The following is a 15,814-nucleotide window of genomic DNA, read 5'->3' on the forward strand; positions in this document are numbered from 1 at the left end:
GATTCCACAAAATATTCTACGCGTTAAAATTATCTTCGTCGTGCAGTTTATGCTGCGTTTTACGGACTTTCCTTTATTTTACGACGAAATTGCATTTATTATAAGAACAGCGCTTTTTTACGAGAACTGGTGGCATTGCACTTGCAACGTTCATTCAAAGCTTTATGGGTCTTTATCATGAGAGAAAGAAAATAATAGGTCATTGATCTTTCCATCATACCCGGTGGTCAAAAAATATCACACGTATTATACAATGACGCTTCTCTTTGAATCGATCAATTCCCTCGAACAAGATCAGCACCCAACGCGTTTTAATTGTTCAATTTCAATCCAATACTCTGAATGCGCGGAATTATTGTTAACAAAACAAAGCAACGTGTATGGCGGAGGCTTACATTTCAATTACGCTGATAATGAGGCGCGCTTACCCCCTTTAAAAATTCGTTAAATACAACATTCTCCGGGTCGGCGCACAAAAGCAACAATTAAGAAAACGTATAATGAGTCTACAACGACAGCATTTTGTGCGCTCTATGGGGAGGAATAAAATCGATAAGCAATGGGCGCCGCGACGCGCTCCGAATGAACAATCGCAACCGATCCACGTTTTATCAGCTGCCCCGGCTGTTACGTAACCGCAGCTAGCCAGGAGCTAATGAAATTGCGTAAGGCAGTTCATTACCAAAAAGCCGCCGGCCGTCGGCTTTTTCCCCCGCGAGTGTAAGCCATTCTTTTACTACGTCCATTCATGAGAAGCGGCCAACTACGTCATAGGCGCAGACCGGACACCGTGTAGACGCACAAAAGCGCGAGGTTCTCAACTGCCTGCGACACGCGTCGACGCTAGACGAGGGGGAGATTATGTAACGAGAGAAGGCCGGACACCCAAAATACGCGATCTTCCGAGGAGCGACCAGCAGGAGAAGCGAAGAAGAGGATTCTCGGTATCGAGACTCGCGCGCGCGCGCGTATGGAAAACCCCCTTGCGAAATGATGTAACCTGTGGCGCCCGCGAAACCTCGTTTTTAATAACCTGGATCGGATTCGCGCTAAGCGTGTTGTAACCGATTTGGCGAACTGCGATACTCATTGTTGGCTGTTGTGTATACACTATCATGTACTTATAGATGGAAATATGTTGTTTTCGAACGAAAATGCCCAGAGCGAGAAGAGTTAATGGCGAGAGTTTCCCAGAGGCACTAATTCGGAAAGTGTGGACTTTTTTTGAATCAGTGAAAAACTTCCTTCGAATCTACGCAGGTGCTGTGATGAAAGTACCATTGCAATGTGCCAAGAGCGTATCCGGCTGCTGCTGCTACGCGCGTCATCGATTACATGCGCGGTACGGTCATTTAACCGAAATCGATTGACATCACAAAGGAATTCGCTCTGGGGTACATGCCGGCTTTCGTCTTCGGCTTATTCGAGAAGCGCTTATGGAAACGCCAATCTTTTAGCACTTGCGTTTAATCTCGGTAACGTTGATTCCCAAGCGTAATAGACCCTGTAACTGTCTGTGCGTAGTTGTTACAAGGACAATAACACGTTGTGACGATCTCGGTGACGTCGACTTTGCCAAAGGGATGATTGTATTGGTGCTTTTCTGCTTTTAATTAATAAATTACTTTTGTATTCAACAGACTTTATAGACTTCATTGATTTGAGGCGAGTCAAAAGCTATTTCATGGGGTGAGAAATTGCACGTTGTGAATTATTTACAAAGCTGAGCAATGTTTTCTTCGTATAGAGGACAGTTCAAGTGATAAATAGAGCGATACTTGTAAATGAAAATGATGAGCTTAGGCCAATCTAAAAATTTCTTCAGCAAATCTATAGTAGTCAATAAAAATTATACCTAGCTAATTATTGTAGATAGTACCATACTTGATAACTCTTCCTCATTATAATTATTGTAAATGAAAAAAAAAATCTTAAAATTGGAATCCTTGATGCCCGTTATTCTAGTTCATAACGAACTACAGACGCGTGTCTCAGTAGAACAAGTCGGGTATGGTAAGGCAATGCCGCATATCTATGATGATGACAAATAGCATTATTGCCGTATTCAAAGCCTTTCATGCGCGAGTTCGATTCAACAATGCGCGTTCTTCCAAGGGTATTCGATCCTCTAATATTAAAATTCATATGTTAGCATCACGTGGAGATTCTTTATGAAAATTCTACTACTATATAAATGTGTCGCATAATACCCAATTCCCATCAGACAAAATCTTGTTTATGAAATTCGTAAGCAGCATAACCTTTACATCAAGTATTCAACGAAAGTAAAATAAAAGATTACTACAGATATAGTTTAATAAAAGTATAAGTAATTCATACACGCGCGTAACGTCAAGTTTCGCTACCAATGCTAAACTCTCACAGCTCTATATCCCCGCTGTTTTATACAATAGGAAGAGTCTCCGATCGAATCGCTATAGCAAAACTGCAACATCCAGCGAATCGTAAAAAAAAGAAGGTCCGGCTCTAGCTGGCTGGCGTGACTCACGGATGTCATACCCCACCGCCGAGGAATAGTGCGAGCCGCGGCTGCCCCCAGCATCCCCAAAGCTAAGTATATAAGATTCGGCGCCGCGAGTAAAAGCTCAGAGTGACGAGCGAGTCGCAGTTGAACGCGGTGTTGTGCGGCACGGAGAGAAAGTGTTTCAGGTGCGGAGGAGAGCAGCGCCAGGAGCCAAGAGTCAGACTGTCAGAGACTATATATAAGACGAGCCGGCTCTTCCACTCAAAACTCAGTGTCGCGAGGAAGATCTAAAGAGGTGAGCCTTTCTTCGACTGTAGTGTTTGGATTTTTTACTTAATTTTCTTTTTTTTATAGTTGGATTTAGTGGTGTTGATTCAGTGAATCATTGGTGAAAAGAATTAGGTTTTTTATTTTAGAAATCGGCACGTAAAAATATTAACGCAATTTTTATTGTACGAATCAGAGTGAATCAACAAAACTAAAAGTAAATTCGCACTTTTTTCATGGGACATTTGCAATTACCGATCGTTGAATTATTTTACCAATCAAAGTTGAATTTAATTCGTTAGAATTAGTTAGCGCTCTCGTAATTACTGGCATTCAATAACAAGTTTACTTCAACGCAAGTCTTTTGAATTCCAAGTTCGAGACGGAAATTCAATTAAGATAATTCATTTGCGAAAGATAAAACGAAGACTGATCATCTTATCAATAAGACGAAACAATACGCCCACGCGCTTTTACGGTTCAGCGACTTCGCAACTTTCTCCTCTTTGTCTCTTCCTCCTCTCTCGAGATCTACATTACTCATTCGTATAAAATAAGACTTTTCGAAACTCGCAAGTTTCTTTTCATTTCACTTTGACGTAACTTTTCATAAAACTTCAAATAATGCTCGAACTGTGCAAAGATTTCATATTTTTCGAGACTTTCTAACAAAATCAGACTTACGTAACCTTCCAAAAAGGGTAAATAAGAGGGATCGTAAAAAAAGTATATTATACCGAGTGGCAATGAACGGAGAAAAGGGAGGACGTTTATTGTGTATACACCGAGAGCGAGCTCCTGCTTGACCACTTTCTCTAACTTCCTCTCACTTTCCTTCGGATCTACCTATACAACTTCCTCCGGTCTACCTTTAAGCTGCTCGCTTTTATTACGTCTTGTGTGCTCGGTAGCGTTCTATTTTCCCTGTTTTCATCTCGTTCATCATATCGGGCCTAATCTTCGTATCTCATTAGCATGGAAAAAAAACCGACGCGTGTTTCAGATACGAGATTCAGATAGACACTTGTGTGATACACGCATGAAAATTGTGATTTTCACCGTCTGACCGGCGTGTAAAATTTAATTGCTCAGCATCATTTGCTGGCCGAGCAAATCCGATGTGAAGGAGAAAGGAGAGAGAGAGAGAGAGATGCACTTTCTCGCGGTTTCATTATTCAAAAAATTAACGGTGAAAACGCGCTCCGTGTATGACGCGGCGATTATCCTTCGCCGGTGCTTCGCCCACTCGATTTCCCAATCGCGCATTGCGCAATCGGTGCGAGTTCGGCAATGTCAAGCGAGCTCTCTAATTATTGCGAACTTTGCTTTCGACAATGAAACGTACTTAACGACGTGATAGGAATATGCTCTCCAAGCACTTATTGATATTTTGTTATGGTAATGCGATGGCTCGGTTTTACTCGCATTTGCATACGCACATAATAATGATGTATCCAAAATCGCTTGAGTTGATTGATCGGGATCACGTTTGAAATATTTAGGTATTCATCGTCCATTGCCACAGTGTACAGTAGTCCCAATGATAAAGTAACGGTCTCGCGGCAAACAAAGGCACGACTGCATTCATGGAGCTTCACGTCTCATTAAAGTAGCCTATCATTAATTCAGGCACAACGAGTTTCTGATTAGTCAATAACATCGGTGCGCTCTGCTATTGTCACGCCTACGTGCTTTTTTAGAAAAGTGATATTGAGGTCGCGCACTGAACCCGAGAGCTCAGAAATAACTTCCGGTCTTCGTTAGTAAAGTCATTTCGAAAGACTCTCTCGTGCTCGCGAGCAAAAAGATGCAAAGCCATAAGTAGGAACGTGAGTAAGATCCGAGAGAAAGAGAGAAAAAAGAGAAAGAGAGTAAAAAGAGAAAAATATAGTCACGTTATGTGATCAGTTATAAGATCATAGACCGAATATAAGAAGAAAGTAAGGTACGAGGGAAAGTTACGCTTTTTAGAGATGATGACAATTGTGATTTTCACTATTCTGTCACATACACGCATAGCGCGGACAGTTGTAATTTTTGCCGTGATTATATTTGCATCGACGGAAATCCCATCCGTTTGACAACAATCGCACGAGTTCTGGACAACTAGCCATTATTATCGACCTTGTAATACATATTTGCAGAGTCGAAATAGCGTGCGACATTGAAACGTATTTTCGTACTCCGTTGAGTTTATGATAATGAGGTTTTCGAATTAGTCAATGACACTCGTTGCCCCATCTATTAATCAAGCGTGTCTACCTTTTTGTATACGCACGTTTATCATACGTTTTATTCTCAATTAACTTGAATAATTTTTATTTTGCAGACAAGATGTGGTTAAGGTACATGGCATTGGTGTGCCTAACGGCTCACGCTCTTGCGACCCAAGTGTATTCGTCCCCCTCTGGGAACCAACAAAAACAGTATTCTTGGCAAGCTCCGGATCTTGCTGCATCTGCAAGCGACCCAAATGGAGCCTTCCACCCCCTAACTTTTGATTCCACTAAACAACAAGCTCAACCACTTGACCCTTCAGCGGTAAGTAATCATAAATTCTGTAACAGATTTGCACGCGATTTCTAAAATCACTTCAATTGGAATAACGACAATCAAGGGGAGGCTAACAATTTCGTTTTAACATTTTTTTAGGCCGAAACGGTGATAGATGATATTCTTGTTTCTAACCGTCAGGGCCGTAATCTCGAGGGTTACGATGAAATTTATGCCGATCCTGAAGTAAAAAATGCTTTACAGATTGGAAATGACACCCTTGCACGATCGTACATTCGTGACAAGTTGTGCTCTCTGGGTTTGATGAACGTAAGTTGCGTTAATTTTTTATTATTTTTTCACTTCGATCAAAAGCACGTTGTCTACTATTTCCAAATTAAACCTTACAGTGTGATGGCACCGAAGAGAGACGCCCGTACTACTCGCCACACCGTGACATCCATCCGCAAGAGGTCATCTACGCCCAACCCGTTACCATCAAACCGGTCGGCCGTCCACTGCCGGCTATTCCGGTCAAGCGGCCTGGTGGCTTCGGAGGACTTGGAGGTCCCCATAAACCTGGTTTTGGATCCGGCCCGATCTACGCCGGACACGGAGGACCACCCCCATCCTTCTCAGGTCCTGGTGGCCCACCATTCTCAGGACCCGGCGGCCCATCTTTCATCGGTGGCCCACCACCCAGCTTCTCTGGACCCTACCCCGCTTACAAGAAACCCGGCGTCATCCACGGCTCCAAGCCAGTGTACGAGTCCGGATTCGAGGGTGAAATCGACTACGAAGACAAGTTCATCGACAAGAAGCAAGTAGTGGTTCAGGGATCTGGCATCCAACAACACGTTCACCATCACTATCATCACGGTGAGGGAGGCGCTGGTGGTTCAGGAGTTGCTCCCATCATTGGACCAGGACCCATCGGTAGCAATGGCTTCAACAACTACGGCTACGGGAACGGCGGTGGCAACGACTTTGAAGAATACAAAAAGAACTTCAAAGTGAAAAGTCCATCGTCTGGCAACAGTCTCGTAGGTGCTGCGTCCAACAACAACTACGCCAACAACTTTGGATCGTACGAGAAGCCCAAGACTGGAAAGGGTTTCTCTCAACCTGGCAAACAGTTTGGTTCTTCCGGTCTGGGAGCGCACACTTTCGGCGGCAACAATATCAACAACAACAACTACGGAGGTAACGGCGGTTTTGGATCTAGCAATGGATTTGGATCCAACAATGGATTTGGCTCAAACGGGTTCGATAATAACGGACATTCAGGATCAAGCTACGACGACTGCGTCTGCGTTCCTTACGATCAGTGCGCGACCCTGGATCACGCTGGCCGCAAAGACGATCTGTTCTTGGCAATTGACCCGCGTAACGTCAACAAGAACATCGAGGCTGACACCGAAGAAGTTGTGGTTACCGACAGTAATGGTACCATGAGCGTAGTACGCGTACCAAAGGGTGTCAACGAAACTGAAGCGTTGCAGCAAAAGAAAGACGAAGACAGCAAAGCATCCGAATCATCGAGTACCAAAGAAAACAAGGAAGAAAAAACCGAAGAGAAGAGAACTAAGAGAGACGTCAGTAAAACCGCCAACGATAAAGAGCCAAAGGCTGAAGCTCAAAGCGTAAGTTTCATGTGGAACATTCAAAACTAATATAACCTTAGGTCGTCGACGTAAAATTTATGGGTGAAAGTAATTAACAATGATTGAAAAATTTAAAAAAGTATCATTTTTCTTGCGAGCTTTTTTAATATTTCAATCATATGATCTAATTAGGTGATAAAAAATCATGGTGTCGGTAAGTGCTTTAACATCACATTGACTTGACCATTCGAAATTCGCCCTTTCCACTGTTTCTAGTTGATTCATCATCAGACGACGACGAACGTAAACTAATTTTTTGACAGTTACTGTGCTTTGACAGGCAATTATTATAAACTATGTAGTATCGTATCATGTGCAACGAATGCGTGCATCAGTAATTAGATTCGCAATATTCACAAGGTAGTAAACTCATGGATTTGAAGCCGAGACAAACGTAAAAATAACTCGTATAGAGATGCACGAATCTGTCTTGGATGCGTTTGAATTGGCGTACATATGCGTATAATCGGGAGCGAGAAATGCGAGTTAGAGCCTTTAGAGTCACGTATACGAGGAGAAGGTCTTCGGAATCCATCGAGTTGGTTGGTGTGTCATGCGGTTATTCGGGGCTCATCGCTCATGATAGTGACGTGTACCGGACTTTGAAGATTGGCTAACCAACGTCCTAACCAGTAGATACCCATGAACTTGTCTCTCCAACGTGGCTCTCTGACTCTCATTGCAGCGCCTCCTCGGTGACCACGTCGACACTTCGAAGCTCAACGTTAAGCCAACTTTCGGCGTCAGCTTCGGTCTGCCTCAGGGTGGAGGAGGCTCCTATCCCATCAATCCGTACGGAGGCGATTCCTTCGTCAATCCCTATCCTGGCTACGGCGCCGGTAATCAAGGACTTAATCTCGGTCTCGTATCCGTCAATCCTCTCGTTGCTCTTCAGGTCACAAAAGACGACTACGGAGATAAGGTGATAAAGCCTTTCGTCAATCTCCACGTGACGCCTAACCAAGGACTCGTTAATAAGCTCGGCCACGCTTTGGCTCACAAAAAGGAAGCGTTGTTCGGAGGCCACAATTACGCGCCGCACTACTATCCAGCTGGTCCACCGGTCTCGCACTATCCCGGTCCTCCGGCTTCGCATTATCCCGGTCCGCACTATCCGAGCTACGGCCCACCTGGACCGATTCACTTCGAGAAGCCTCACTATCATAACCATCAGCATCAGCATCATCATCACCAGAATCAGCACCACTACAAACCGCATCATTACGAAACCTATCCCGGATATTACAATAGAGAGGGCTCAGATTACGACGAGGATTACGATTACTCCAATTTCGGAGATTACGATAATTACTACAGAAACGCACGGCCCAACGCAACTTCGAATGACGCCCCGAAACGTCTTCAGAATAGCTTTACTAATCAGAGAAATCCGAGCGAACAATCGTCTTCGAAAGTCAACTTTCCCTCTAGAAGAAAGCGCGATGTGCAGGAGGTAAGATTTTAAGGTCCAAAAACAGCACAGAGATCGTACCTACCTACGGGATTCAACAGAACCTACGGATTATACAGGAACATCGAAGATAAATAATAATAGCCTCTCTGTGCGGAAAAATTTTCGACGACGACAACTAGGGTATTCGACAGCGCAATGCATTTAAGACTGAGGAGAATCAGAGACACCGGACAGATAACATTTTTATATGGCTCTCTTTTATACTATACTCTATATATTTTCATGACTAACGATGTAGCCTAAGACAATAAGCTTTACTGACCGCCAATACAATTGCGCATGCTAGCTGCTTTATATACCTGGTATAGTTGTTAGCGGCATTGCTGTAAATACGAGCCTACAGGGTTACAGCTACGCTGCACTGCAGTATAGTACTTACATTAGAGCATTTCTTTCGCTTATACACACACACACACACACGGATGTCAAACACTCGCTCACTTGGCATTTCAAAATTGTAGAGACAGTTCGGCCGACCACCAGTCTGCGGGCCCCAACACGTCTGCTGTCGTCGCAACCAGCTCTACCCCGGCTCCCAGCACAACCGTCCCCGTCACGGCCAGTGCGGCGTGAGGTACAGCCAAGGCATCGCCGGGCGCATCAAGACCCCGAGCTACGTCGACGGAGACTCCGAGTTCGGCGAGTACCCCTGGCAGGTGGCCATCCTTAAGAAGGAGCCCGGCGAGAAGGAGAGCGTCTACGTCTGCGGCGGCACCCTCATCTCCCCGCGTCACATCATCACCGCGGCTCACTGCATCAAGACACACTCCGGCCGCGACCTCCGCGCCAGACTCGGCGAGTGGGACGTCAACCACGACGTCGAGTTCTTCCCGTACATCGAGCGCGACATCGTCAGCGTGATCGTCCACCCCGAGTTCTACGCCGGCACGCTCTACAACGACGTCGCCATCCTCAAGCTCGACTACGAGGTCGACTTCGAGAAGAACCCGCACATCGCGCCCGCTTGCCTGCCCGACAAGTTCGACGACTTCGTCAACACTAGGTGAGCGTCGCGTCGCGTCGCGTCGCATCGTATATATATTCGCGTTCCAAACAGTCGTAGCTAACGATGCCTGTATTTACCTGTTCAACCACAGATGCTGGACGACCGGTTGGGGCAAGGACGCCTTCGGCGACTTCGGCAAGTACCAGAACATCCTGAAGGAGGTCGACGTGCCCGTGATCAGCAACAACGTCTGCGAGCACCAGATGCGCCGCACGCGGCTCGGGCCGAGTTTCAACCTGCACCCAGGCTTCGTCTGCGCCGGTGGCGAGGAGGGCAAGGACGCGTGCAAGGGCGACGGTGGCGGCCCCATGGTCTGCGAGCGCCACGGGAAGTGGCAACTCGCTGGAGTCGTCTCCTGGGGAATCGGCTGCGGACAGGCTGGCGTTCCCGGCGTCTACTCCCGAGTCTCCTACTACCTTGACTGGATCCGTCAGATCATCGCTCACTAAGAGATCTCGAGCAAGCTTTTCGCGGTAAAGTGCGATTTCGCGTTTATTTATTATACGTTATATCTTTGCATTTATATTCGTATTTTATATATATATATCTGCTGTTTTTATTTTTTACTGCATCTGAATGATTGTTAAATTACATGTATTCAGTGCGTGTATTCGTCTTATATTGATGAATCTCAGTATCGATCGTCTCCACACACGAACTATGCTCGTTATAATTGTAGTTTATTTATTATGTAATTATGCAGTGGATCAATCCGTTTAATGTTTGTGATATGTTGTTTTCGCCAATCTTACACGCTACGAAACATCTCAACACATGTATAAGTATTTATGAAATGATTGTTGTAAATATATTATTACCCTATAATTTGTATATCCGAGCTCTACTGTTAATCGATATGAGCAATTTGATAAATTCGAATGTTGACATTCGGAGCGTTGAGTAATGCATATTCTGTGCAACTTCTTACATTTTAGTGAATAAATATTTAAAACTTTTTAATAAAACTATCACGAATCTTCTTTGTTCTCCCCATACCCATACTTTAGAAAAACAAGTTGTATCTAATAGTTGGAACAATTTTAATCTATTTATGTTGACATTTCCGAGTTTATAAACGTTTTTTAGTTATATGCCATTCTATTGTATTTAGGTGTAACGTGAGTAGTTATTTCAAAGTATGTTGTAGGCTGGTACACACGCTATTCGCGCGGGAAAAGACTTTACCTGACATCTACTGGATAATTCACGAGTTTCAACTGCAATCCTCGGATGGTACAGACAGGGCGGGAGTGCAAAGAGCTACTGCTAGATCAACGTGCGCGGGCGGCTTTTGTGTATACATCTGATCTACGAACATAACCTCACGCGAGTATCAATGTTACATTAAAGCATAAATAATAGCAAAAATAAGAATTAGTTTGAAATAAAAGTGATCGTCAAATATGCCGTACAAGTACATAGGAAAGACTGTAGATTTCAAGGGGAAAACACTATGGGAAATTTTGGGAAATCTGAAAAACTTTGGTGTTGGCCGGATGATAGCTAGAAATCGTTTTCAAAGATATGATGAACCTTGTTATTATAAAATTATGAAAGTTGAAGCCTTACCTAATCCAGATAATGTTACATATCATGGAGTAAGTACACCACACCTCTATCTTACTATCGATCATAAGTTTTCATGTGATTTCAAGTTCTTAACTAAACATGAATATTGTCACGCATAGCAACAACGCAAAGTGATTGCACTAGTGGAGAAAACCTTCCGTGGAATTAAGCAAGAAAAGCTTGTACAGATGGAGTCCGCCACTTATAAAGCTGACTATTTTCTTGTTCCCAAACATAAAGAAGCTGAATTCAGTAATACGGTAACTGTTAAAGAGAGAATTTTTCCCAGGGAAATGGAGTTTCCACCACTTATGAAAGAATTTGTAATTCGTCAAATGAAACTGGAAGGTATCAAAAACAAAGAGCCAAAAATGCCTATTAAATACAATGACTCTGGTTTGAAGACTTACCGAGTGGCCAAAGAAGGTGAAACACCAACAGAACCAGAGCCATCCATTGGGCTTGGAACACCGGCATCTCCCAGCTTATATGCAAACATCAAAGAATAACATATATTTAATGAATCACTTTCATACGAATAGATTTTAAGATTTGTACAGATACCTAGTTGTACATAAGCAGTTTGAGTCATTAAAACAAATGTACATCGTCTTGACAACCGTCAGTAAACGTTTATTAATAAACCCATGAAATTGTTACGTATTTGTTGTATTAGAACAAATGTCTTATTTTATATTTTGTCTATACACTTAAGTACCAATTGGTTTAGATACATTCTACAGTTTTTTGTTTTCTTTCTCCTCTTTTATGCTGATGTTTTAAGGTTACAATGTGAATTTTCATTATTGATTATAAGGTTTAAATTTAAATTCCTAGTTGTCAATAAGTCTTCAAAATTTTCAATGCCAAGGTGTGGACACACTTGTCCTAAAGTGCAAGAACAACTGAGACTTTTAGGTATTATAAATGCCTATCGTAATTGATCCAATATTAAAAAAAAAATTTCCATAATCAACTGAACAATTGCATAACATAAAAAGCACAAAAAGCAGAGGCTCGAGAATTAGAAGAAAATAACACCATTTACAATGAGCCACCAGCCGATTCTGAGGGTACCGAGGTACAAACTAGCGACGAGACATCCAGTATCTCAAATGTGCCCTCGGAATCCACAGCCCCAGAGAGAGGTTCGTCTGAATCGTTTGAATCTTCCATACGTTTCTAACGCTAACGAACGACTTTGTTGATTCGAAAATAGATGAGGAGCCAACGAGATCGATACTGGCTTCGATTCCATCCTCCAGGTAACTATCAAACTATCAAGCGTCTCGATGAATTTTTTCGCAATTTTAACCGACGATCATTTTTCAGGGGAACGGCTATAATTCGCAGCAAAAGTACGAGAAGTCGGCCGAGTGAGCACAGCCAGTACCGCACGTCCTACAGAAGCTTGGTCGGAACAGCGATCGTATCGAACCGTAGTGTCCATTCGTCACGTCCCGTTGAAAGTAAGTAATGCATGCTCTAACTAAAAAAATCGGTTAAACGATCCTTGAAACGGGATCAAGTTAAAGAGAAAAAACAAAATACGTTAGGAATTGCAGAGGAATTGCCAGAGACAAAATCCGAGCAGAACCAGACGGAGATCGACCGATACTACTTGAACAAAGGCTCCAATTACTTTGAAGACTTTTGCGGCTGCTCGTTAGACTGCGTTTTAGCCCAGGTGGCGCGAGACAAATTCATACGGAGCACCCTGGCGTCATTAGCATTTTTCGCCTTTGGTATCAAGTTGTGCATCGAGCTGGACGCCTGGACAATACCTAATTCTTTCTTTTGACGCGTTTTTCAAATCAAACGGTCGAGTCTTCCTCGTGCATTTCCTGTAATTTGTATAGTGGTTTCCTGTGATCAATAGCCGTCGCGAGGTTTGTCAGTAGACAATAGGGAAGGCAAATTCTGTTGTGGGAATGAAATAAAGTGAGTTTGTTAAAAAAAAAAAAAAGAATGCGTTTTATTACAAGCTATAAATAGGTTACATGAATCAGATACATATACGGCACCCATATGATGGCCAGTAAATTAATCGGTATCGGTAACTTCGGATTTCATTCAATACTGAAGAGAAGAAAGTATAGACTACGGTTTAAAAATAGACATCATTGATTACATAAAATAAATACACCTATACGTTCAGTCTAAGAGGGTGAGTACTATCATCACATAAATTTCGAGACTCGATTCGAACACCTATGAATAATCTCACGTCCGCAACGGCCTCCTCTTTCTCGTGTAAAACTCGACAAGGCAAGCAAGAGCGACGATCGCTCCCAAGACCAGAACCGACCCCGCGTACGGCCCCACCGTCTGCCACCTACTCGCAGCCTCGGCCCTGTTCAGCGAAGCGACGACCCTGAACGTGATGTCGTTCTGCCAATCGTGCGTGCCGCTCCTGCCCTGAGCCCCCAGGTCTCGCGCCTTCCTCGAGTGACCGGCCGGACAGTTCAGAGCGCAGTCCTCGCCGCTGAGGCAGCCGATCACCTTGACGCTCAGCACCATCTCGTCGCTCTCCTGCATGCTCTCGAACATGAAGGCCTTGAAGAGCAGGTAGCTCTCGAGCGGACTCACTCGGTACTGCTCTCCGGAGCAGATCTCCCGCACCTGCGGGTTCAGGCATCCCTCGGAGTCCAAAATCCAGAGGCTGTTCATGATCTTCTTGCGCTGGCGCTTCTCCACGAAGTGCACCGTTACTTCGCTTATCTTCGAGTACTTCCAGCCTGGAAGTGTAAATAAATCGATGCGGCTTTATCGGAAATCGTAAAATTAGTCCGCGCGCGCGCGAAATAAATTTCCGGGAGATACGCGCAGTAGTGCACGCTACCGCGCAGAGTAATAGATTCGAATGCAGAGCAGTCGCGGCCGCGAGCAATCAATAATCCTACCATCTCCTTCGCGGACCGCGGCCCTGAGCAGTATCTCCTCTCCCAGCAGCAGCGTTCCGCCCGACTCGATCTTCGCGTCGAAGACCTGCTGCTCGGCACTGCCGGCTCCGAAGCTCTTCCTGTAGAGCGCGATGTCGGTCTCGAAGGCGCTTTTATGACCGCCGGCCGCCACTCTCGGCGCCATTCTCGCCGCGCTGAAAGCCAGTCGAGCGTCGATTCCTCGATATTACTGCGTTATTCGCTGAGCGCCTTCGCGCTGCATCGGTTATACTCACGTGTCAATGGCTTTCAGATGCAGGCGGCGCGTGTGCGAGGCCACGCGCTCCTGCGCTCTGCACTGGAGCGTCATCTTGAGATCGTCCCTGAGTCTGAGGCCGGAGATCGTGGGAAACCTCAGGCTGAGGCAGTAGTAGCGGCCGGAGTCGGCGGAGCAGTCGACGACGCCGCAGTTCCAGAAGTCATCCTTGCCGAAATCGATCCGGTACTCGCTCTTGAGCTTGACGATCTTGCAGGAGCCGCTGCCCGCGTTCTCGATGACCGGATGGTCCGAGTCCTTTGGCGGAGATAACGAGGCTCTGAGAGATACAAGGAGTTGTGCAATAAATCGGGTAATGAGGCGCGCCGATCTCGCGTGCGCGCGCCGGCGTGAACTTATCCGATGCATATTCTTTTACGCGAGATGAGCTGCGAGTTGATTGTTGCGCGCTTATTAAGCGGCGCGCAATTTGAATAATTACCTGAAGTAAAGCTCTTCCGCGCTGTTCTGGCAAGACATGTCGTTGATCTGCACCTGGCCGGGAAGCAGATCCCCGAAGACGTCGTTGCTGGCGTTCTCCGTCGCGGCGACGTTCCTCTGCCTCAGCTCCTGGGCGGAGCCTCTGGTGAACGCGTAGACCGGATAGAAATCGGCGGCCTGGTTGGCGAACGGCGTTTGGAGTCCCAGAGCGGGTCTGGCTGGCTCGATGTCCACCGAACTGACCGACGGCAGCCTAGCTCGGTTGTCTATCACCTCCGGCAGGGCGAAGCCCGGTGACTCCGGCGGCAGGTAGACCCTCTGGGCCGTCCGACGCGACGGGTAGCTCAGGAGGATCGGCTCGATGGCGACTCCGAGGCATAGCGGCACGAGCAGCAGGACCTACTTCAAGGGACATCACTTTTAGTAATTTTTTAGTAGTTTTCACCGGACTGTGCGTAAAGAGAACCACCACCTCGAGGCACGGCACTGATCGGAACTGCCGCATGACTGCAGACGTGTGAGTTTGCCCATGGACTGAAGTCCCGGCACATGTGGGCGGGGGCTTATAAAGCTCCGAAAACAAGGTGCATCATTGTGTCCTATACGTAGACGCGCCGGGCGGTTCATCAATCAGGGAAAAGTCGCCGCCGCGTGCCCGGAGTGACGATCGGCTACTTAGCATAAAACACCGGGCGATATGAGTAACCATCGCCCGCGTGCCATTAGCGATAGCCGCTCTTTTATGCTTCTCTCGCGGGGACGATCGATTCGGGTCACAGAGAGGAGTATCGTTCTTTCTTTTTTTCCTCGTCCATCAATTGATGGGCGGCCGAGGACTGTGTTGTCGTCGCTGACCGGGTCAGTCGCGTGTAGTCTTTTGTGCGGCTGGCGAGTGTCACTTGGAATTTTGATTTTATTCGAGCGCTTTATTCCCGGATTCCTCGGATAGATTCATGCGGCGACTCGGGGGAAACACGCGAAACTCCAAGATTAATCCTGGCTTTTTGCGGAACCGTTCCGTACACGGTAGATCCTTCTCGTGTATAATTGCCCCCGCGCAAATAAAAAGCCCTTATCGAATATTATACATCTGTACACGCTGCGCGGTATGCGGTAGTAGTGGAGCATCATTGTGCCCGATAGCCGTTAGGCGCATTATCATAAGCCACGGGGGTCGTCGTCGCGAGCCCGATCGACTTTCGGCCCCGGCGGATCAT

At 45.7% G+C, this 15,814-nt stretch overlaps 4 protein-coding genes across 5 annotated transcripts; 3 read left to right on the forward strand and 1 right to left on the reverse strand.

Annotated features, from left to right (window-relative positions):
• Positions 1 to 2,618: 2,618 nt before the first annotated feature.
• On the forward strand, positions 2,619 to 10,345 carry LOC100117744. Its single transcript, XM_016984631.2, is given in 7 exon segments — positions 2,619 to 2,780; positions 5,082 to 5,293; positions 5,405 to 5,575; positions 5,656 to 6,888; positions 7,595 to 8,397; positions 8,847 to 9,386; positions 9,481 to 10,345. Coding segments are annotated over 6 exon segments (3,312 nt in total). The 5' UTR covers positions 2,619 to 2,780; positions 5,082 to 5,086; the 3' UTR covers positions 9,839 to 10,345.
• A 281-nt stretch (positions 10,346 to 10,626) lies between these two features.
• Positions 10,627 to 11,621, forward strand: LOC107980955. Its single transcript, XM_016984628.3, has 2 exons — positions 10,627 to 10,987; positions 11,078 to 11,621. The coding sequence occupies exons 1-2, from the start codon at positions 10,793 to 10,795 to the stop codon at positions 11,465 to 11,467; spliced, it is 585 nt and encodes a 194-aa protein (XP_016840117.1). The 5' UTR covers positions 10,627 to 10,792; the 3' UTR covers positions 11,468 to 11,621.
• Positions 11,580 to 12,922, forward strand: LOC100677807. 2 transcript variants are annotated; one of them, XM_003427984.5, is made up of 5 exons: positions 11,580 to 11,876; positions 11,960 to 12,106; positions 12,178 to 12,223; positions 12,291 to 12,427; positions 12,515 to 12,922. In XM_003427984.5, exons 1-5 carry the CDS (start codon positions 11,606 to 11,608, stop codon positions 12,757 to 12,759), a joined length of 846 nt encoding a protein of 281 aa, XP_003428032.1. In that variant the 5' UTR covers positions 11,580 to 11,605; the 3' UTR covers positions 12,760 to 12,922. The 2 variants fall into 2 exon arrangements, with proteins under 2 accessions (XP_003428032.1, XP_008214321.1); XM_008216099.3 differs by having other exon boundaries at positions 12,524 to 12,908.
• LOC103317629 lies at positions 12,917 to 15,559 on the reverse strand. The gene is made up of 5 exons (XM_031926390.2): positions 15,070 to 15,559; positions 14,599 to 14,996; positions 14,137 to 14,436; positions 13,862 to 14,055; positions 12,917 to 13,696 (listed from the first exon to the last, which is right to left on the reverse strand). The coding sequence occupies exons 1-5, from the start codon at positions 15,100 to 15,102 to the stop codon at positions 13,182 to 13,184; spliced, it is 1,440 nt and encodes a 479-aa protein (XP_031782250.1). The 5' UTR covers positions 15,103 to 15,559; the 3' UTR covers positions 12,917 to 13,181.
• Positions 15,560 to 15,814: the final 255 nt, after the last annotated feature.

The sequence above is a fragment of the Nasonia vitripennis genome, chromosome 3 (assembly GCF_009193385.2).
Source record: "Nasonia vitripennis strain AsymCx chromosome 3, Nvit_psr_1.1, whole genome shotgun sequence".
Lineage (NCBI taxonomy): Eukaryota > Metazoa > Arthropoda > Insecta > Hymenoptera > Pteromalidae > Nasonia > Nasonia vitripennis.